The sequence below is a fragment of the Apteryx rowi genome, unplaced genomic scaffold, assembly GCF_003343035.1.
Source record: "Apteryx rowi isolate R43461 unplaced genomic scaffold, aptRow1 scaffold_223, whole genome shotgun sequence".
In the NCBI taxonomy this organism is placed as follows: domain Eukaryota; kingdom Metazoa; phylum Chordata; class Aves; order Apterygiformes; family Apterygidae; genus Apteryx; species Apteryx rowi.
This window is the reverse complement of record NW_020448564.1, coordinates 787,955-811,643: the sequence shown is the minus strand read 5'-3', so window position 1 is coordinate 811,643 and position 23,689 is coordinate 787,955. Positions and strand designations below refer to the sequence as shown.

The window sequence follows — 23,689 nt, the reverse complement described above, 5'->3', positions numbered from 1 at the left end:
CAAGAGCAGGGGACTGGGGAACACCACTGACACCACTTTGACTCACTACCCCCCACGTGTTGTTTAATTGCCTGCAGCAAGCTCCATGTAGGAGGGGGATGGTAGTATTTAATACCCCCAGAGGAGGGAGGCCTGCACACCCTCGAAATGCTGCAGCCCCGCAGCCCCAGCTGTGGAACAGGAACACCACAAAATGCAGTGTGTTTAAGAAAAAAAAAAATTCAGTTTTACATCTTTAACATGCAAAATTAAGCTACGGGGTAATCCTGGTTTTGTTTCTAATGCATGTAGTTTCCTGCTGATGTTGATGGGATTATTACAGTAGCAGAGASACTGAGTTTTGGTCTTAAAAGTATTTTAAGAGCAACGCACTGCCGAATGACTAGACAGCCCAGCAGCGGAGCGGATGGTGTCAGATGAGGGGTTAGATCCATGATTTGTTCCAAGAGCCACCCTGAAACCCAGTGCAGTTCCAGAAGCACCAGCAAGAGGTAGTTGAGGTCCTTTTTCTCTCAAATACAAGTGAACTTGGACTTACCAGTAAGGGTTGGATTGCAGCACTGGGACTAGAGGTGGAAAATGGAAAACTTAGTCCCTAGGAGGATCCAGTGACTGTGTGCAGCAGAATAAACATGCAAAAACCAAGAGTATTAAATGCTTAGCAGCCAAACACATTTATTAGTCTTTTTCTTTTTTCCAGGAACCCAAAAATATTTTGTAGTTATAATGTAAGCAACTGAGTTGCACATAATACAATCATATCTTTCAAAAAAATAAAAATAAAAAAACAAAAAGCTGTTTAAAAGCCCAAAAAAACCTTCAGAAAACTTATATACGTATTACACCATCTCTCAGTTTCAATGAAATGACGACGACTTAATTCCTTGTTACTCTTAACTTGTCACACTCCAATAAAACATCACCCTTTTGTTTTTCTTTTGTTTTTTCTTTTTCTTTTTTTCTTTTTTTTCTAAATCCAGCATGAGAAATACAGTACCTGCTATGGCAAAAATACACATAAAATGCAACATTTCAGCTTATTTGTACATTAGTAGAGTTTAAACTTTTTTTTTCTTTTTAAGTGAACCAGTGATTTTAAGTACCACTATACTAAAAGTAAAATAAAAATATAGAAAAGGAGAAGGGGGGGCAGCCAGCCATACAAGAGCACCTTCTAAAGTGCCGAGTTTCTGTGTCCATGGAAAACCCATAGGAAAGGAAGTAAGTTCAAACATCTGAGAGTGCATGGGATGAAAATTAAGATGAAACTTGGATATGCAAGACATTGCATCATCTCTACATTCTCCCGTTTGTCCTGTATTTGCTTTCTCTACTGCACGCTAGAGAAGGAGGGGAGAAACCAGAACTACAATAAAAGTTGAGTAAAGGAAGCTATTTCAAGTATAAGAAAAAAAACACTTATAGGTAACTTGCAAATAGCATCAATATACGCAGCCACTATTTGTATTATTACAATGTCTGCTCCTGGGGGACAGTGTTTCAGGCAAGAGGACTTTAGCTGTACCTTCCTGTTACCTATTTATGTGCAAAGTAGAAAAGCTGCCTTTTCTAATCCAGCCATTTTGGACATCACTGATTTTCTGCTCTGCAACCTCCTCCCTTTATTTTTTTTTTTTAAGAAGGGAGAAAGGTGGCATTATTTTACCAAGAAGATTAGATGAAATTAACCTATTTCTCCATTCCTCTTCAAGACACACTCTTCTCCCAGTACTTGTTAGCAATAAAGAAAAACTCACCAAACGTCTGATGCCCACCATTAGCCAGTTTCCTGAACAGGTAGAAGGCATTTACCTTTGTAAACATAACCCCTTATGTTTGTGGAACTCAAAGCAGCATTTCGTATCTCCAGCCAACTGGTGGAGATTAGGATAGATCAGAACCCTCCCCATCACTGCTTTTCCTCCTCCCCTCCTCTCAGAAAGATTGCATTTGGTTACTTTTGTTAGAAAAGAAAATTTTTGGTTCTTTTGGGGAAAATACCTAACATTTAATTCAAAGTAAACATTACAGAGTTAACATCAGCAGAGTCATACTGCTGTTTGTTCTGTTTTCTATATGAGAAAAAAAAAATAAATCACCCAACATTGTGCCTCAGATATTCTGCATGTTTCAGACAGGGTATGGCAGAAATCTAAGGTATATGAAATATTTGTGTGTGCGTGCACGTGTGTGCAAATCCTACAGGTGCACATGCATCACTTTAGCTTCATTCTCTGCAGAATCACTGTAGATGCTTCACCTTGGGTACTAACAGAGGTGGAGAGGGTGGCATATGGCAATATTGGAGCGATGTTCCTAAGGCCACAGGGAGCAACACAGAAGGACGGAAAGGACCAGGGCGTGTCAAGACAGGGAGGTTTCAAATACAGGACTGAAAACCATATCTCAAGATTTCAAAGGCCAAATTCCAAAAGGCATGGGCTCATATGCACATCCCTGAGACACACATCCAAGAAAGAAGAAACAGCAACCACGTGATTGGAGAGAGGAGAATGTAGCAGAGGTTCCCTGACAGCTGTGGGATTTACCCAATGAAGACGTCTTCCCCCACCACCCTCTCAGAGATTCTGGGAGAGCTGTAAGGCATATACACAAGCAGCATCTACTAGCATTCCCTCTGTTCCTACATATTATTGGCAGGTGATGGCTTCTGTATACTGTGGACAAAAAGACACTTTATCTTAAGTGCCACTGATAAAACACTTTCATAAATTACTTCAGGGAAGGAAACAAAGTTACACTGCCCTTCATTCCTGGAGCAGCATAAAGTGGCAGGGTTCTTCAAATTACAATCCTGAAATGACAAAACACCACCTCCCCTTCCTTCCTGATGGCAGGAAAAGATGCGTCCACTTGAAGGATGACATTAACAAAATCTATTTAACAGCAGGGAAAAGTGTACAAACTGATTCCAATCTGGTGAAAGAAGCAGCATGTTCAAAGTACTCCACTTAATGAAGTTCAAAGTTTATCAGAAAGTAACTAGGGAAGCGTGACTTGCAGCAAAACTGGCATAACTATACATGGAAGAGAAGGAAATTGGCATAAAGAGAAATGAGTATGAGTAACAGTCTCCATCAACATCTGTTATGTCCTTTAGGATCTGAATGATGGCTTAATCGCTGAAAAGTCCTAGGTTCTCTCCCTCCATGCAAGCAAACAATGTAAAAATAATGAGCTACTTTGCTATAAGAACTCATATAATACTTCTATCATGCTTTTCATCTTTAAAGCACTTTATAAACATTAACTAGTTGATCCTCACAAAACCCCTGTGAGGTAGGCATTATCATCACTCCCATTTTACAGATGAAAAAACAAAGGCAAAGTAGTTAAATGACTTGCCCAAGGCCAGAGAGGGAAGAGCAAGGGTCAATGGGACCCTCAGGAGTTCCAGGCTTCTGGTCCTGTGCTCAGAAATCACTAGTCCAATCCTCTCTTTAGAAAGAAGAAAGTAGATGGAAACAAAAGCCCATTAAGTTTAGAAGAAAAGATAAGATTCAAATGGTTACATCAAAAGGGGAAATGTACCACGAGGTATTTTTGTGAGAGAGTTTAAACTTCAGATTTTTTTTAGTTTTTTTTTTTCCTTTTTTTTTTTTTTTTAAAGGCAATGTGACAGAGTGGTACCCTGATAAGATCACATCTGCAAGGCAGGCACAGATGTGAGAGTGATCAAGTCTATTACTTATTACAGTACTGTGAACATCAACAAAAATAAAACTGCTGCATGAAAACACTGAATACAGGCAGGATAATCTCAGTTTATGATATTGTATCTAAGATAATGCCAAAGATAATGCAGGTACCATGGTACACCATGGACAAAGGAAAAGTCAAGTCAACAAAGGGTCCCTACTAAGATGATGAAGAGGGCACTGAAGTCTACATTTTTGAGGAGACTGCTCCTGGAAGCTCAGCAAGCTCCAAGGAACACACATAACTCACAATGACTGCATTTTGGAGATGTGACGAAATGAATCCTTTCTTGACCACTATGGTACCAACCACTTTATAGCGAATAAGGACCATTTCTTTTGAAAGGAGAGCCTTGTCTACACATCAGTCTCATTCCCTAAAATTTCAAACACTGCCAACATTAATGCTTAGTCATCAGTGGTAACACCAGAGGACACAACACTGTTAGTTGTTGATGCTGAAACAACCTGAAGTCCTCACAGACATGCTTTGATCAGGACTAGAAAAGTAAGTACCACCTCCACCATCTTGTCTGTAGCTTTGCTGCCACTATTTGAGCTGTGTCAGAAACAGCGGCATTGAAGATTTTAGGGAGAGGAATCTGTAGACATCAAAGACCCACTGTGTTCCAGTTCTCCTGGGAGAGTGCGAGACTGCTGTAATGGAAAGCGAGTAGTAAATCCCAAAAAGATAGTGCCTATGGCACTGTGTTTCCTGAGCTTGACAGGGGCCTGAACCCAGGAGGTGGTAGACAGTTTCCCTGCTAGAATTGGCGTCTCATTCACCCTGTGGGCCCTGGGTTAACACTGCATGTTTAGGATTCACAATCCTGTGGAAGTTTTAGAGCTGATTTTGTTTTGCAGTCAACCTTAGTTTTCCAAAACTCTGCCTAGTTACCAAATGGCAAACTTCTGAAAAGAGAAGTTCCTATGAATCTTCAAAGTCATCATGTCCCCACTTCTCCAGACCTTAATGGATATACCATGGACACAGAAACTCCTAAACAATTTAGCAAAGCTATCTTCATCCCCTACACCCCCTTGCAGAATGCATAGTTTACAATTCACTTACAAAATAAAGAAGCAATGCTGACCACATATGGGACCTTTTTTTTTTTTTGAAAAAAGAACAAACAACCTCTTCTTAAGTTCAGTATCAAAATTCACATTTGCATAATAATACATTTCAAGGCCATTAGAGAGGAATGAGAGCGAAGCAAAGAAAACCGCAGAGTCTCTCCTCTCTTTGTCTTCCTGAATAGAGCTGAGGGATCCCACTTGGAGTTTCTTTTCAGGGTGGGAATTACAAGGGGCTACAGCAACAGCTCTTGATCTTGTACACCTCATGTTTTGGGTAGAATTAAGAGGTGAATTATTAGAAAAAACAAATGGAAGGAGACACTGCAGATTCCCATGTTTAGCTACAAACAGCTTTGAAGAAACAAAAGATTACTTCAGAATTTTTTTTCCTTTTAAACACTTCTACCTCACCATTTCAAAAACTTTTTTCTTCTTGTGTAATACCCTGTTCATTTAAATGGCAACGTTAAGTGTGCTGGAAGTTGAAGGGTTGAAAAAAAWTTTTTTTCCTGTTTCTCTTATCAGGACACGGACAGAGAGGGTAAAGTGTGCCTGCACCCACTATATAACAGAAGCTACAAAACATCTTCTCTACATGTATAAATTTGTCTCAAACATCACTGTGTTCCAATTCTCCAGTGCTTACAAAAAATAAAGCCACACACACTCACACTCATGCACACACAAACATAAAGAGAAGCCACGTAATACGTACACAAACTCAACCTGCAACTGCAGACTACCCTAAAACTATCAACAGCTTCTGTGCATCACATGACATCCCTTCTCACCCACCCACCCTGATCTCTACCACATATGAATACGTATTGTGCAGTGTAGAGACCAGCCCAAAGATGCTGCTTGCCAAAAGGAACCAGTGGGCTGGAACCTCCATGTCTGACCTCTTGAAAGAATAAATTGACCATTGTCTCCCCTCCAGCCCAAGTGGTCTCTTCAAGTAGACTGTCACTATACTCACAAAGGCACATTCATAAATACCACATTTAACTTACTGCTTGTAAAAACACAGGAGGAGGAAAACATTAAGCGCTTATACCCCAACCCATCCCTATTGACCCAGCAAGAAGTATCACAATAACGTATCACTTGGTGAGACCTTACTCTATACCTTTAGAAGGTACATATTAAAGAAGTCTTCCAATACCTCTTTTTATTTTTATTATTATTATTTTTGCATAAATGAATGCTTTTTTGTTTTTGGCTTACATATTTTGGAATACAGCACACTCACTATAAAGCTCTGTTGTAAGGCTACCCCCTAACATAAGGCTGTTCTACCTTGGCTTGCATTTTCACTTCATTTTTGCTTCTCAACACATCCCCGAAACAAAGCAAAAAACCCCACACTCAGCGCCTTATATAGAAAGGGTTAGCCAAATCTGGCAGGGAGATGGAGGGGAAAGAAAGCACATATCATCATAACCATGTCACTAAAATAGCTATGCTACCAAGCTGTGCAACCTGCTCTTACTGCTCAACAGTAAATGATGAAGAAATATGTTCATTTATGGTTGTGTTTCATCTGAAGGAAAAGTTTCCACTTTGTCTCAATTAAAAAACACATAAAAAAGTGAGAAAATTAGTTCTACAAATGCAATGATGCACACTAATACCCAAAGTGAGGCACCTGGTGCTCAAGGAAACATTTCTTGCTAAGCACTGCCTCCTTGTACTGTGCATCCATGCAAACTTCTCCAGTCTCTTTTCTTCCCCTCTGTCCACCACAGTCAAGAATGTTTGCTGCAAAAATACTTAATGCTGGCTGGCACAATGCATTCTTCCCTTTTTTTCCAGAGTGCTCTGTATTCATTTACAGAAAGGCTATCAGAGTCAAGTCAAAAAATTCCCTTTCTCACTTCAAAAAGTTAAAAGGAGCCCTAACACTGCTGAATGTCACCAGTCCCAACTGTCACACGTACAGGGTGAAAATGGCTCTTTGCAGAGGGCACTTGATTTGCTAGATGCCTGCTTACATAACACAGGATTCTGGGAGATTTTTTGGGGAGAAACTTTCCTGCATAGCTTGATGAAAAGCAACATACACACAAACCATGGATGCAAAGGGATGTTGTCTGCTGTGTGCCACAGATGAAGCTGCATCTATCTTGGCCTGAATGGCAGTTTTAAAAATAGGCTTCAAACCCAAACCATTAGGAGTTGCAGGCACTTTTTGTAGCGCAGGTGAAACCTTCCATCAACTTTCATATAAGGATTAGAAGCTATAATTATTACAACACATGGTTTAAAGTCCCAGATATACCACAAAATAGAGCTATATTTCAAACAGGACCCTGACTCAGCTTTAACAGCAGTGTAGACAGACCCTTAAATCCTACTGTAGACAAAGCTCTGCTTGGCTAATCACTACAGAATGGACCTGACTGGCTCCTAATATCTACTGCAGGGAAACTTTGGTAAAAATTCAGCAACACTGGTATTTACAGTGATGGGACACTTATGCAAAACATCATGAGGGACATGACCTAGTGAAAGAGTGCTAAAAATTAATTTCTAGTTAGGCTCCTGCTGTTCAGCGCAACCAGCAACTCTGCTCCAGTATAACTTAAGCTTTGTGTTTTAAGTTTGGATGTAAATTCAGCACAACAGAGACATGCTTTGTCTAGATCAGGGAAACTCTTCAAGTTTCCCTCACTACTGTTAACACCTTTCAGCAACGTGGGGAAATCTAGTATTGAAGATAAAGGAAGAGAAAGAGAACTTGGGTTTTAGATTTCTGTATTTTGATCACAGCAGGAATGAATCATATGATCTAACAGTATCAGGCAACAGGGTTCCTAGCATTGCAAAATAGTAGGAAATAAACTGTACAGAACTGAAATGGTATTTTGTGGAAAATCAATTTAGACAATGCAACAGATTCTGTATATTTTGTTTTGGGTTCAGGACCAAAGCTGCACTTCAACAGCATTTGTTTTTTTTAGAATTCACATCAACTTAGTTTTCTTGGTATTATTTTCCTGCCCATACACATGTACATGCATATTTACAGTTAAGAAAGCTGTTTCGGCTGTAAGGGAACCTCACCTCTTTAGAGGGTGAAAAAATACTTTTTACTCCATCAGGACTCGTACCCTGAGATGCTAACCATCGACCACAAAAACAGCAATTCGGAACACTTGAGAAACCTGGATGCTAAGGTTGCATGATTTATAGTGAATGTGACATACGCAACAGAGATCCGTTTGTTGCACTGAAAATACAATAGCTCCTCAGCTACTACCTGAGGCCCTAACCCAGCTAAGGTTTCCTTGCACAGAGCCCTTACCTGAGCAGCACTCATTTATAAGGTCAGTGGGGATTACTCCTGATTTCTTGGACCAGACTTGGCCAAATTTGGCCATCTCAGATACACATACAGTACTCCTATTAAAGTCAACAGGAAATGCATATGCATAAACAAAGTGAGAGATCTAAGAGGTAAATGTAATAAGGAATGAAGCAAAGGAAAAAAATATATATTCTACAGTACTGCTTGGATGCATTACCAAGACATAAGCAGTGGAGGATGTGGCAGCATTTTTAGGAGGAAAGAGTAAAGGAAAAGTTAACTTTTAGAAAACACTGTATCAGTCAATTTTACCAGTTTTGAATTAAAAAAAAAAAAAAAGAAAAGGACTAAAAAACAGCCTGAATGGAGGGGACCAAGAGTTCTAAGGAAAAAATGTTTAGAAAATTCATGGGAGTACTAATCAAATGAAAAAAAAAGAAAAAAAGAAAAGAAAAAAAAAAGAAAAAGCCAACTTTATATGAAGGCTTAATTGTCATTTAATCTTTGAGGTGAACATCCCAGCCAAAGTTTGTTGAAAACATCCTGTTTATACTGCAGAGGAAAAACACGCTTGGCTTAATATTCTTGCTCATTACACAAATCTTTAGGCCACTTAACATGAAGCAAAATACAAAAAGCCTGTAAGAAAAACCTGACACCTTGTGACTGTAAATAAAACCTTTCGGGACTGCTGGGCAAGTGTCCAGTCAAGCATAAAAACACTGTGAAATGATGGCAAGTCTTCCAAAGTATATGATACTGAAACTGCTTTCCAAAGTAAATTTCAGAAGTCTCAAAATAGGTTTTCTGTCCTGCAGGGGAGGGGACCCCATTTTTTTCTCAGACTTCTTCATTATCACTGCTAAATTAATTACTCAAATGGAACAGAAAAATAAGCAAACCTATTAAAAAAAAAATCAGACAGCTTGATACACACTGTGGGGGTGCAGGTTGATAAAGTGACCAATAACAAGTGGATATTTCTTCTGAAGACAGTTAAAAAGTATGTTACAAATTAAACATTGAAGGATTAAAATCAAGGAAAAACACAGGAAAACAGAAAACAACTGGAAAGTATGCATAAATTTAAACTGCATAACCTTGAGAACCAAAATCAAGAACAGAATTACGACAAACTGTCCTGCATTTGTGGCTTGAGAAAGTAAAAGTGAATTTTCAGTGAAAGAAGTGATGTTTGATTTTTATCTGGGAAGAAATGTCCATAGTCTATTCCAAGACATGTCTTCCCCAGTCTCTTTTCGGCATCATGTTTAAACAAGATGCTGCCACTTATTCCCTCCCAAGAACAGTTTTCTAAAAGCCCAAGTACCCTAACATGAATTCCTGCTCTCTTTTTGCTGTTATGAGCTCAAACGGTAGTAGAATATTTATTAAAATCAAGCAACAGTTGTCCTGATAATAAGAGTACAGTTAGTGCAATGTTCAGAAATTGTTTGCGATGGTAAGGAATGCCATGACCATGAAATAAGGTCAACAGCCATGCAACACCATGATCAGTTAAATACATTTTGGAGAGCAAGATAACTATCAACTATTCTGTTTTTCAGACTTGAAATGGGAAGTAGTAAGATTAACGTGGCTTTGCTTTAACAATTTAGGAAAACTATCACTGAGGAGACAAACCCCTACATTCACAGGCCCGCATGCTCAGAGAAAGGAGGAGCAGAGTGTTTTAATGAAGACAGGTTTGGACCGAGCAGACTGCTGAAGTTCTAGACCACCAACCTCTCAGCAGTCAGTCACAATTAACTTCCAAGTGATTACAAAGTTCTTGGGCTCTTTTTCACTGAATTGTACTATTTCCTCTTTTTTAGGACACTACTGATTGATAAGACACAGCCTCTGGCAAAGCACTGATAGAAATCATCTTAAAATTAACTAAAACATGTAAAATCAAACCCTAAACTCCCTAAACAAACTCCTCTACTGGCCCATTATAAGATTTCCCCCCCCCCCCCAAATTAGCATTGTTTTCAACACATGTATACGCTCATATATACATGCAGTGCAACACGAAAACACTGAGCAACTGATACAAAAAGGACAGAAACTTGGCATTTTGTTTTTTAAATAATAAAAAGTTATCTCAACTACTGTTATATAACTCATTGCATGACATGCCTTTGCAGCATGCTCTTTTTAAGAATTGGTACATTCATTTCCATCAAGTGACTATACTGCCTCGCCTTGCCTTATCTTCCCTCCCTCCCCCTACTGTAGGGCATGTGGGTGCATGTAAAAAGGCACTAAAGCGGTTTTTGTGGTTTTAGCCTAGCAAATTCAGGCAGAGTAAGCCCCTATCCCTTAGTGCTGGGAGACAAGTTAGCCATCCCAATACTGAACTCTGAAGTTCAAGGCTACGAGCCCTGACAGCCAGCAGCAACAGGGTGAACAGAATAAGAGCTTAACAGATATTCCCCTCATAAAACAAAATGGAAAACCTGTGGGGGGTGAAAGATGAAGAAAAGCAAGCAGCAAATCTCCAAGTGGGGAATAAAACTGACCAAATAGCTGGAAACATGGAAGTTGTTTTATAATGTACATTTCGTTTTTTCCATATTCTCTTTTTTCTATACTGAAAAAAACAGGATAAAACTACTTCATTATTGGGTTTTCTATTAGCACTGGTTTTCTTTAGTACTACTTTAAAGTCATATAAAGCACCATCCTGTATTTCCCACTATACCTCCTAGCTGAGGACTCATTCAGTTCAGCTAAACTGCATTTTAGTTATATTTACAATTTCCTTTTGCTTTTAAAAAGGTGCTTGGAAGTTTTAGTTTAGTTTCAATTGAAAGGGAACAGAGTGATAGATTTCCATTCACACACTTCTCTCTTCTCCATGCAACTGCACGTCTGCACAAGTAACAAAGCACTATAAATGATAACCCTTCTTCTCCCACAACTTGTTTAACATTACAATGAATTTCTGTCACTGATATTGAGAAGTTTTCTTAATGTATTTTAATTCATACAGTCTTTAAAATTCTTGATCCCCAGTCTGACAGTAACATTTGGAGATTTTTTTTCTTTTTTTCTTTTTATTTATTTTTTTAGCTTTTTTATTTTAAAGTAAAAACTTTCAAACATTTTGAAGATTCAGGAACTTGTAAAAGTTTATCAACAAGAAACAGCCATCTATCTAGGATAAGATAAGGTTAAATAAACCATCTTCAAAAACTGGCTTCCTACCCTAGAATTCCTGAGAATGCTTGCAAATTTAAAGCAGGAAAATAAAATGTTAAAACAAAAACACTGTTAAATGCTCCCAGAGTTAGTCTTCATCTAAAATATATATATGCACTTTTTGGTCTTTTTTTTTTGTACATTTTAATTTTTTTTCCCTTTAAGCTTACAATGGAAGAACAATTTAGCTTTTCTTTTTAAATATTTCAAATCCCTCATTATGTCTTGTAAACAAGAGGGGCTCTAGCACCCGGCTTTCACCGTAGTATCGCAATGAACTCAACTAACCCAAAGTGCAGGAAAAGGGACCTTAGGGCAGGTTGGGAGAGAGAAGTGAGGGTGGAACACAGCAATGAACCAGCATGTATAGCAAATCATGTGACAGAACGGATACTGGCTTACTCAGGCCAAAGGCGCTTCCCTAGGAAGTACTGCTGGCACAGGACTTTTTAAAACCTACTCTGCATATCGGAGCTTGGCTGGTCTTCAAGCAGAGGCTATTGGAAACAAAGCCTTATGGATGTGTGCATGGGAGGGGAACTAACTAGCAGGAGTTGGAAGAGAACGTTTTGTTTCACCGTGCATGGTGGGATGAAGGGGGAGACATGATAGAAAAGTATATTCAAAAGGAGCCAGAGTATGCTGCACACTCCAGTTTACTAAACAAATACAAACCTACTCATACTTTTTGTCACATAACACTTTGCATACAAATCTACAGGCATGGGTAAATGCAGCATTTCCCTCAGTCAGTCTTCCTTGTGACATTGGGTTTTACATAGATAAGATGAATTAAAAAAAGCCACAGAACTCCCTAGCCCTTCCCCCCACCCCAACACACAGGCATACACACACACGCACACCCCTGCATTAATTGAATCTGCCTTCGCTTCTCCCCACCTAGCCCATGCTTAGAGTTAAATGTATTAGACATTACTGTATCCTTCAATGAAGATGCTGAAGAGAGAGACTCCCCTATCCTCCCTCCCCTACAGATAATAAAAACAGAGAACTGCTCCCACTGAGGGTTGGAATGGATAGGTATTTGCTGGTACAGAATGTCGGCACTTTATGTTAGACAGTATCACAGCTAGACAACACTACACAGAAGTGCTAGCACTTATGGGAAAAAGTACCGGCATCTCTTTTCACTCTTCTTCCAGCCCCCCTCAAAAAAAAAAAAAAAAAAAAAACCTTCCTGCTTTGTGTAAATGGATGTCCCTTCAAGTCTGCTACAACTCTTTTCACAACAAGCAGTGTTAAAAGTTTTGTTCCCAGCGCACACATGCACACACACACTGGCTATCACTGTGGATTATAGGCCATCCCTATCCTGCCCAGAGTACTACTACATTGATGCTAAAAATCAAAAACAAAACCCCCAAACCTTTCCTTAAATACAGAAATTAAAAAGCAACAGTACAGAAAAAGTAAAAACAAAAAAACAAAAGGTGCAATACTTTAAAAAAAAAAGTCTTTGCTAGTTATATACCTGCCTAAGCAAAATCACGTACACAGGAAAAAACACAACACAGAAACAAAAGGAAACGTTTTTGAAGTACACACTGGTTTAAGAACATTCGTAAGTAAACGTTTCTGTCAGTGATGGTCTGGTGCTGCAATACACCAAGGCCTGGCACAGGTAACGCTCACCATGAAGGACGCAGAAGGGAGTTAGCTGCATGTGCTTTCAGGAGATGAGGCAGGCAGGCCGGCCAGCAACTTGCTGACACATTTTAGTTTTGTCAGTTTTTAATACAAGTGATAAATCAATTAAAAGGCTAATTTGGTTGGGCTGGAATTTCAGGCTTTTGATGGATTCTTCAAGAATGAATATGGGTGCCTATTTATAGGTTTAGGGGAGAAATGAGATACTCATTTTTTTTTAAAGGTACTGAAGCTTGCAAGAGACTGAATAAGAACATTTGTCTTAGCCGCACAAAAGATGGCAATGTCTTCTATTCTCCTCTTTTCCCCTCTTCAGAAGAAAAAAAAAATGGCTTGCATTATATAACAAACATTCTAGGGTTCACTCAGTACAAAAACCCCACATGCAGACATAAATAAATAAATACACTGCTACTCAAAAGACAACATTGGCTCCCCTCTCACCAAATCCTTTGGATATGGCAGTGTTCTGCTCTACCACAGGGTTAGAACAAGGGCTAGGAAGCAACTACCCACTCAGTATGATCTGCAAACTTGAGATAGCACCCTGCTAAAATGAATTAAAAAAACCCAAAAAACAAAAAACCAAAACCCTACTGACAAATTTTAATCCAGCCCAACTGGATTCTGCTTCAGCCACAGGGACTCCACCATGCCTGTCTTGTTTTCAGAATCAAGACATGCAGATGGCCAGCCAGCCCGTAGACCATCAGCAATGCAGCGTTTCAAGATTATATATATAGAGAAAAAAATGCACACACACAAACATGTGCACACGCACTCACACAGAAACAAGCACACGTGGGCAGTTACATGTGCCAGAACACACTGGTACTTTTCAACCAGCCAATCACAAAGTGTTGTTTTTTTTGTTTTTTTTTCATTTTGTTTTTTTGTGGTTTTTTTTTTGTTTTGTTTTTTAAAGTGAGGCTCCGTCAAGTCTTCCCCTCCCTCCACCCCTTTTTTCTTTTGTACCCCACCCCCTGCCCCAACCCAACATGGTAGACCTAAGGACGGAAACACACCCAGTGCAAACAAAGTTAAAAAGCTATTTTTTCAGTATATATGTTTCTTAGCAACAACTTCCGTATAACATGAAAAAGTGAAAAACTAGAAACTAATTTTTTTAATTTTTTGTGTTTAAATTTAAATGGTATGTGTACTTGCTTCACATTGTCTTTCTAAGTTGGCGTTCATGATTCAAGTATTTCAAGAGTGATATGTTCTCTTTTTGGATTCATATTCCAAACGAAAAAACTGAAGTTATATAAGGGAGGCAACTATGTGCTCAGACAGTCTGTCAATGACCCACCTTTTTTTCTCTCTCCGTTTTCTTTTTTCCTTTTATAAATGTATTTATTGCAAGTTGAAAAAAACGAAAAGGTCAAGTTAGTGCTGCTGCTGTTCCAAAAAAGGTCACGAGGTCAGAGTTGAAAGTTCTAAGTTCAGATTGAATCCGACCCTCCTCCCAGAAGGTCTCCAGGTAGTAAGGGAGCAGGGCTGCCCATTCTGTGTGGATCCTCTACACTTGGGACCCCCCACAAGCTTGAAGAATAGTTTGGGGGCCCCCACAATGAAGCACCAGTGAGATCACCCCCACTGCTGCCGCCGCCGCCACCACTGCTCCACTGCCCAAGCCCTGTTGACCCACCAAAAAGATTCAAAGCAGGTCCAACTGGATCTGTCTGGTTCTGTCCTGTCTCCAGGGATTGCCAGCCTGCCGTGGGTGCACTTGGGGTTGCTGCAGGTGTAGGGGGCTGAGCTTGTGCCAGAAAGCGACTAACCTCTTCGTCTGTGGCAAACTCAGCCAGGATGGTAGTGTTTCCCAACACACACCTAGGAAATGAAATACATGAGAGAAGAACAGTAATTAGACAAAGCCTAAAGGTAATTAAACAAAGCAAGGGATTCAGAAGGCATGGAAACAGAACTACTAAGTGCTAAAACCGAAGGAAAAATTAGCTTGCCACAATGGAAAGATCAAGGAAAGAGTCAGCTGTTCTTGGCAGTGAAACTGACTCTGCAAAGCACAAGTACTTCCCTTTTTTAAGGGGCAAAAATCAAATCTTCAGCTGTTGTGGTGGCAGCAAAAACTTTCTAAATTTAAACTAATGTCCTGACCAACATAAGGGCAATAAAAGTGCATATAGAGTGTAGCTAAAATGGCAAATGTACATATGCCACCTTGCAAACAGAACAGACCTCAAGGATAGGTTAAAAGTCCATGAAATTCAGGATGAAAGATTTCTCTAGTTCAAAAAAAATTTTTTTTAAGTGTTAAAACTCAATAAAAAGTAACAGGAAAAAAGGTAGGGGATTTCTGGGGGAAAACCTCTCATGTTTTCAAACCAAGCCAGAGCCACAGCCAACCCCAAGAGGCTTAAGAACAGGAAACCTAAGATTTGCAGCCTTTCAAGTAAGTCATTTCAGGTGTGTCTCAATTATAACTATAGCAGATTCCCTCACACGTGGATTACGTGTGTATCTGCAATGTGGCAGGCCTCTATGAATCAAAATTAACCATAAAAGAAGTATTACATATGGACAAAACATAGTGAATTGTGCAAAAACAAGGAATAGTTTTCCACTAAACATATTTTAATTAAAAGAATGTAAATGTTACAAAAGTGTTTCAGCATTTCTGTAAGGCAAAACTAGTTTTACATTAAAGGTGCTTAAAACATGACCCACAAGGCACTTTGTTCAGGGTCCTGATAAAGTGAATAGTTCCTGGGATGGTATCCCACTCATTATTTCCAGCTGTTTAAGACAGCTGACATTTAGACAGCTGAAACAAACGGCACCCTTTCTTATGAAGATATTCACTGTTATAGCTAGGAAAGCTGCATGGTATAACAACTTAAAGCTGGTGATCCACCCAGCAGTCAAGAGGGGCACCTGGTCTGTGAAAACACCTCTTGAAAAATGATCCACATTTTGGGGTTTGAGAGTCTCTTCCCTTTCATATAAAGAATTTTTCTTCATAAAGCATTTCCCCCCTTCTAACAAAAGGGAATCAATATTTTGTAATCATTCACATTGTGATTTACAGTGAAAATGCAATTGACTGTTTGGGAAAATATCCAAGAAAGATTGTCATGCGAAACAATTCACAAGCTTTCATAAAATGGCCAAAATTGTGCAGTCATTTGCATACTGGTCACAACTCTGTCCTGCCAATTGCAACTTCTTAGTTCTGTATCTGCTCGTTTGTAGCAGGAGTTAAAATACCCTAACAGAAGGCACCTTTAYTTCCCATCTTCCTCTACTGATGAATGAAAGACTCCCTTTCAACTTGAAAGAGTTTTCACAGCATAGCACTGGACAGACATCTTGCATTCGCAACTAATCTAGTAAGAAAGGACAGACACTGGGATTGCTCACATGTGCAGTGCAGTCTGGGCCTTGGCCGCCTCCTGTTTGGTGTTGTATCGGATAAGGGCGGTGCCCTGGGTCAGGTTCAGATGGAATGTCAGCAGTGGGCCATGCTGCATGCAGATCGTCCTCAAGGTTGACCCATCGATCTGAGGGAGAACAGCCAGGACGAAACGGATGCTTGTAACTATTTCTCCAAATCGACTTCCATCCTAACTCGAAATACTCGCAGCAATTAAAAGATAACCTCCTCTCACAGAGGAAAATGGGCGAAAGGATTTGCACTAAAACACACACAGTTGTTCCTTTGTCTCCAGCACTCTGATTTCAGCAGAATTTAGATCAGCCAATAGTTGGAATTTTTTGGAAAATTGGAAATCTCACTTCTAAAATGAGATTTTTTTTTTTTTGTCTTTGCGGTTTACGAAACAGTAAGTTATTGAAACAGTCAGTGATTTGTCTGCCAAACCCAGCAATGCTCATTCCTCCTCAACTAATGTTTTCACAGCAGTCGTTGCCTATGTTCCTTCTGCAGCAGTAATGGCTTGTTACCTCCAGTAACTGCTGTTCTCCCAGGTGTTCTGTACAGACGGATTGCATTCTTGGTGTGCAACGGGAACATGCACTCACAAATGGGATCCGTATGTGCAGATCCTTAAGAAAGTACTACTTTCCTCCTCACCTCCCAATTATATAATAAACCTCAAATGAGGAAGGAGAGAGTTGTGTGTGGGTACAAACATGGCCGTGTTAAAACAGAGAAGCTGAAATGAAGATACTGTCCCTGAATTCACCTTAACCTTTAGCTCCCCTCCTCTCCAGTGTACTGCCCCACAAGAAAGACAACTGGTTATGGAAGAGACATAACATAACTATATTCTGCTTCTTTCTTTATCAATTTAAACGTCTGCAAAATATATTCCTCTTCCATTAAATAATTCCTAAAGCAGTAATAAATGATCTTGCACAGGGAGAGACTTAGAAATATGCCTCTTCATCACACCACTGTTGTTTCCTTTGTATCAAGGGAAACGGTCTTTTTAATGAAGGGAGAGTAGGTTGCCATTTTGGGTAATYCAAAGGATACCTTAGTCCTTCCTTTCATAGTGATATTTTCCTACACTGTACTAGAAGCATAGTAAATTATCCAGCCAAACAGGGGACTCTCTGTCTAGACCTCAGGGCGCTGCTAATAATCATATAGGCTTTTCGTAAGCCTTGAATACAGACTAATTGGGATGGCTGAAACCAGGATCTCCACAGAATTCGTTCTGAATGGAAGCAAGCTCTGAGAATACTTGCTAGAATAACTTAACTAGACTGCTTTTGGCAGAAGTTCTGGAAACATTCTGTGGTTTCACTATGGAAACACCAAAGTGAAAAWTGGCAGTTACGCTAGCTTTCTTATTGACAAGACAAGCATTCTTATTGAATGCTATAAACCATTCCACATTATCCTCACTTCTAAGAAAAACAATCTTTGTGTTTCAAGTAATTTCTTGAAACTCTATGTAATGAAAGGTTATGATGGTTATATAGCAAAAACTGAACATCTTCAAGTTAGCTGACGTGATTACTATAGAAAAGCAGACTACAGTCCAGTTTAATCAAGAATTACATCATCAGTCTGCTTTTGTTAAATTTAATTCAAATAGGACCAGCTAAAGATTCCACAATCCATCTCTCAACAATTAAAGCAAACAAGTTCCCAGAGACAATAATAGAAAATACCTGTGGAGTGAGATTGTGAAGAACCAGCCAGTAGCTAGGACGAACTGAGCCACCATCACTCCAAGTAGAAGCTACAAACAGAAGAGAGAATAATCAAGAAAAATCTGATACAAAGAAAAACCTTTTCCTTTACAGTCAGGTCTTTCAATCTCAGACAAATTCAACTTATCAGCCATGCTAACCAAGTCCAATTTTTAGTTTTGAAAACAAAAACCACATCTTCACATTTCAAATCAAGATTCTTTTTTTTTTTTTTTTTTAAACTAGAGTTTATCTTCTAGAAATTTCCCACCCACAGAGAGCATTTATCCAACACCCTTGAGTCTTGAAGGGCCCTATGCAGTAGAAATTCCTTCCTGGCAGCTCTCAGCCCTCTTCACTCATCCCCCGCAGCAGGTCCTGGGACCTTCTCCCCCCAGCCCCATCACTGACAGTACATGTCCATTTCAAGAAGGAATTTTTTTGTTTGTTTCCTTTCACCAGGCAACTGCAACCTTCTTTCATCCAAACCATTAGTGCTGTAAAACGTACACTCCTCAGCTCTGATCAATGGTGACAGCAGGTGATTCTTCTCACCAGAGGCAAGCCTTGAGTCCTGTGCCCCCCAGCCCCTGACCGATCGGGCTGCTGTGCTGTTCCATGGAGATGATGGTTTGGGGTTGGTCAGGCCAGGAGGCGGGCGGGGCAGCCCTGTAGTGTTCCTTGAGGAAATATGGTTTTTCCACATCTTGTTGGAGAGATGAGTGGGATTGTGTCCTATGGGATCTGGGGACCATGTTGATTTGTAATCACTGAATTTTGCTAGAAGATTAAATAAATGGTATGAATTAGTGAAACCCAAGAGATTCAACTAGCCTTCAACTCTAACTATTATTGTAAGCCTAAGCACATTTCTATCAGATACAAGCACAAAGCACAGAATCATGCAACAGTTAAAATCTGCCATACAAAAAAGAAGCCAAACAAGCCCAGTCACTTATGGCTAATCTTTGCTCATCTTGCATAAAGCTGCCCAAAAAACCTAGATCATCTGTGATAACGTAACAGGTCACAGTATATTCAAGGACTAATAATAATCATAGTAACTTTTTTGTCCATACTACCTTTCATTGGAGAACCTCAACACTCATTTGAAAATTTCTTACAAGATTGGGCAACACTGAACTCCTAATAAAACTAACCTTCTTCAGGTCCCAAGCTTGCAGAGAAATGAAATGGAGAGTTACCACTCTTGGTCTACTAAGCTAATGTGACCTCCTAAAGATGTCCTCCTATACAATCAAAGCTTTCTCATGACACACATTTCATTACAGGATTAACACCTGTAATGTGTTTACACATTACACACCGCAATGTGTAAAGAAGGCCATTCAACTATGACAGTTATGTGATAACTGGACTTTTAAACAATCTTGGTGGCACATACTCAATTTACATGAGAAAATATTACCAGATACTTATTAGGAGAAGTTAAAACCATGAACAGGTGTCCCCAACAAGTTTCAAGAACCCTTTCCGGAAAGTCCAATAAAATGGAAAAGTTAAAACAACTCTCCAAAACTAATCACTCATGGATATTTGGGAGGTCTTCCTAACCAATTTTCCTTAAAGGGGTAAAGTACACATTCTTCCATACCTCTTCACACCAATGATCAATTATCACCTAGTAAAAACACATGAAAAAGTGGATATTGCTCAAGTAATTTCTTTTTTCATTGTTCTGTAATCAGACTCAGCATAAATAATTGTCTCATAAATAATCTGAATCAGAATGTGCGTGTGTGTATGTGGTGTGCATGTGTATGCGTTGCACATGCACACATATGTGCATTAAGCTCTATTCATTAACAAAAGGTAAATTACTTATAAAGAAAAAAAATCCAGGTTTACAATATAGCAGGGTGTCATGAAATAATGCATCTGCGCATCAAGATCACACAACTTTCAGCAAGAAACAAGAATATGCTTCATTTTACATTTGGATGACTACACTTCATAGTGCCTCAAGCACAGATGGGTAACAGTAATCATCAATGGCAAGCAGGTTTAAAACACTAATCTATGAATAAAGTAGATAGAAGTGCTTAAAAATTTATTTCACTAGACCCAAACAGTTTGTTTTATGGACATGTGAATTCTAAATCCCYATTTTCAGATGTCCCGTTTTCCAGCTGTAAAGTGCTGTTGTGCAGTTTATCAAGATGAAGAGCAGACGGAATCTGCGTAAGGCAGCAGCCTGGTTTATTGCATTCAACTATGACTTCAATCACTTTTAATCTTTCTGGTCTTTCTTAAGTGCTAGACAAAATTAAGCAGAGGTAAGAAGCTGAAATACGGTGTTCCTCCTTCTAGGTTGTCAAAGAAATCTTGTATGTCATTGGAATGCTGGATACATAGATGCTGCTTCAAACCAAAGTCACCCTAAACACTGGTAGCTGGGGCACTATTCTTGAGGGCTAAATAGGATTCTCAACACATTTTGTGAAGATGTTGGGTTAACATGTGAACACAGCTGTTATCCAGTAAGATGGGGGGGGGACCCCAAAACCCCACATAGCTGCAAGCTGCATCTGGCCCCGACTATGTTCCCCACTTCTATCTACACACAACTCTTCAGCTTGAAGTAGCTGCCAAAGACAACCATGTCTCAAGAGAAAACTGGCGTTTTCAAAAGGCTGGAAATCCAAATGAATTGTCTGGAGCAAATATTTCCAGCTTCCTAATCAGAAGTATGTGCAGAGTGCATTTTTCAATATAAAGCTTTGGAGACCTCCTTACCAAGGATGTGAGGCAGACATCTAAATTACTGTTTACAGGCCAACCATCAAAAGCCAAAAGACTAAAACCCCTCTCTCTTCAGGAAGACTCTCTTTTAGGGAATGATGAGTGCTACAAAAGGGGAGGCAAAAATGTTGCCTTCACAGCACTCCAATATTCTAATGTTTTAAGATAAATAAAACCTCTTACCTTATCACTCAAATTCCTTAACTGATACATACAGGAGCAGGAACATTTAAAATATTAAGACACGCCCCCTGCCCCACACACTCTTATTTATGTCAGTGGATTCCGACATAAAAAGCGAGAAGTCTTCTTTTGTTGTTTCATTTGCTGCTTCCCTGTTCTTCAATCTGTGTAACTAAGAACTTTGTATCATTTTGGGGGGGGGGGGGTTGGGATCTTAGTCTAGTTTTTAAATACAACTACAGCGGAGTATTTTACCACCAGGAAGAAAAAAATGTGACCAGCAACTCAAATTTTGACTTCTGAGCTTCCTCAGGAATCAGTGAAAGACTAAATATCCAAGGTGAAATAAGAATGAGAAGAAAGAGTAACTAGTGAACAAGTGGAAAATATTTTGTCCAGCTAAATTTTGGAGCCCGCATACCTGAAGTGCTATGAACGTTGGTGAAGGAATTGTCAGAGGCACTGTAGGGCCAGGCACCAGGTGAAGGCAGCGAGGTGTTGAGGGAAGAATTAGACCCTATCAAAGGGAAAGGGAGAGAGAAAGAGAAAAGTATGCCAATTTTGTAGAGTTTCTGTAACACTGCTGAATCTCAAGAGAGCCACAATTTGTACCAACATCATCCTTTTACGTGACACACAACCGTTGTGCGAAAGCACATAGGTTTCCTTCATAGTTAAAGGTAACTGATTCCTTGTTCTCGTTCTGTTACAACAGGAGCATCAGAATATTCTTGAATATCAGAATGACTTAAATAATCACATGCTAGTTTGCCATTTTACCTGTGGTGTTGTCCCGCAGAAGTTGGTGGTCAGTATCTACAATGGGAGATGTGGCTGTCCCCAGCACACTTCCAGGGGTCACATAGGGGTCAGATTCAGGGTCAATGTTTTGTATACCTTTCCATGGCACTCCTGGTTGGAACTCTAGGACAGGAGGGAAAGAGAATTAGATGCAGACAGGGGAATGCCATTTACTGGAAATAAGTGTTGAGGAGATTTTAGAAGGGCAAAAAAATTGTCTACTACTTTCACAGACAAACACAGAAAGAAAAAAAAAAGTGGTACTTCTGGTTCAAACAACCAGCACAGTAAGAGCAGCATTAGACTGTGATATCACACTGGCAGGAAAACCTCAGATAAAACATAAGAAATGCCCTACTGGGTCAGAACTGTGGTCCATCTAGCCCAGTATGATGTCTCCAACAGTGGCCAGAGAGACACCATTTAGGGAGAGAATTCAAACCTGGCCACTTATTTGCAGGCTACTCCACTCACACTCTCCCAGCATCTGCAGGGATGCAGATGACACTTAGGATGTCAGAAGTACCCTGGATCTGCAACCACCTGCTTGTGGGCCTATTTTCCATCAATTTATCTGAGCCCTTTTTTGAAACAGCTGGTACTATCTGCTTCCACAAGCTCTAGAAGCAACACAGTCCAGAACTTCACCACTCACTGTGGAAAAAACTGCTCTCATCTATTTTAAACTTACACCCTCTTAGTTTCAGGATTTGCACCACAGTTCTAGTGTTGCAAGATTTGGAGAATAACAATTCTGCATTCACCTTATCCACTACTTTCATATATTTTGTAAACCTCAGTCACATCTCCCAGTCTTTAGTAACACTAGCAAACAATCCAGGATAACTGGTATCAACACACCCCACAGTATGAGCAACCAGCACTGCATCGACAGGAATCTGCTCAGCTACTGCCAAAATGCTTCAAACCCCCTGAAAAACAGGATCACCTTATGCTTAAGGTCTCCCAACACAGATCTTGGCTCTGGTCAGAGGATCTTCCCTGTTCTGATATAAAGAATTCAGGAACACAGGTAAGGACTTGAAATGGTTGAAAGGAAGATAGCCAGAATCAGAACTTGTGTGCCAAAAAGAAATGATAAAGATCGATCAGAGTGTTGTCTTTGCGAAGAATTCTGGAAATTGGTGACACTGAAAAGTGTATAGTAACCCCTCACCCAAAGAGTAGTCAAACAGGGCTCCAAAGGTTTGGCATATTTTTTTGATTTAAACTAAACACACAACCGCTCCCTAGCCTTGGAGAGAGCTATAAAAGATGGGGCTCCTGATCTCCACTTGCAGTTGAAATAAATATCACTGATTAGGCTATGCAAGGAAAAACTTCTTTACTGTAAGGGTGACTGAGCACTGGAACAGGTTGCCCAGAGAGGTTGTGGAGTCTCCATCCTTGGAGATATTCAAAAGCTGTCTGGACACAATCCTGGGCAACGTGCTCTAGGTGACTCTGCTTGAGCAGGGGGGTTGGACTAGATGATCTCCAGAGGTCCCTTCCAACCCCAACCATTCTGCGTGCGTGATTCTGTGTGTTTGTGTGCCTTGCTGCTCAGAAGATCACTTAAGCAAACTGTTTTAAAAATGAGTCTTGGAGGATTGTTAACCAGTTTCAGAATTCTGTATTTTTTTAGCATGAGGTAGAACCTTCAGCTGTACTCATGCAGATGGCTACAACATTAGTTATAATTTATATCAACTTTTTTGTGACAGGCTGCTAGAAGAGTTTTTCTTGAACTTCAGCATATTGACAGAGTTCCATACTACCCTTGGAGACTGACAATTACTCTCATGCACACTCATCAAGGTATGCTCTTACA

The 23,689-nt window shown here is 39.8% G+C and overlaps 2 protein-coding genes across 8 annotated transcripts in view; both read right to left on the bottom strand.

Moving 5' to 3' along the window:
* The window catches only part of ADSL (adenylosuccinate lyase), a 33,079-nt gene extending 18,358 nt beyond the window's left edge, over positions 1-14,721 (bottom strand). The window contains exon 1 of the mRNA XM_026065077.1: positions 14,636-14,721. The gene's annotated coding sequence lies outside the window, so the exon portion shown is untranslated. The remainder of the gene's footprint in view (positions 1-14,635) is intronic.
* TNRC6B (trinucleotide repeat containing 6B) overlaps positions 651-23,689 on the bottom strand; it is a 66,855-nt gene continuing 43,816 nt past the window's right edge. For 5 of the 7 annotated variants that reach the window (XM_026065070.1, XM_026065069.1, XM_026065073.1 and 2 more), the window contains 6 exons: positions 21,838-21,981; positions 21,479-21,574; positions 18,622-18,891; positions 18,091-18,161; positions 16,369-16,508; positions 651-14,820 (listed from right to left, as the gene is read on the bottom strand). In XM_026065070.1, the coding sequence (XP_025920855.1) occupies positions 14,430-14,820; positions 16,369-16,508; positions 18,091-18,161; positions 18,622-18,891; positions 21,479-21,574; positions 21,838-21,981 (1,112 nt within the window). In that variant the 3' untranslated portion in view covers positions 651-14,429. The remainder of the gene's footprint in view (positions 14,821-16,368; positions 16,509-18,090; positions 18,162-18,621; positions 18,892-21,478; positions 21,575-21,837; positions 21,982-23,689) is intronic. The other 2 variants (XM_026065075.1, XM_026065071.1) reach the window with 1 other exon arrangement.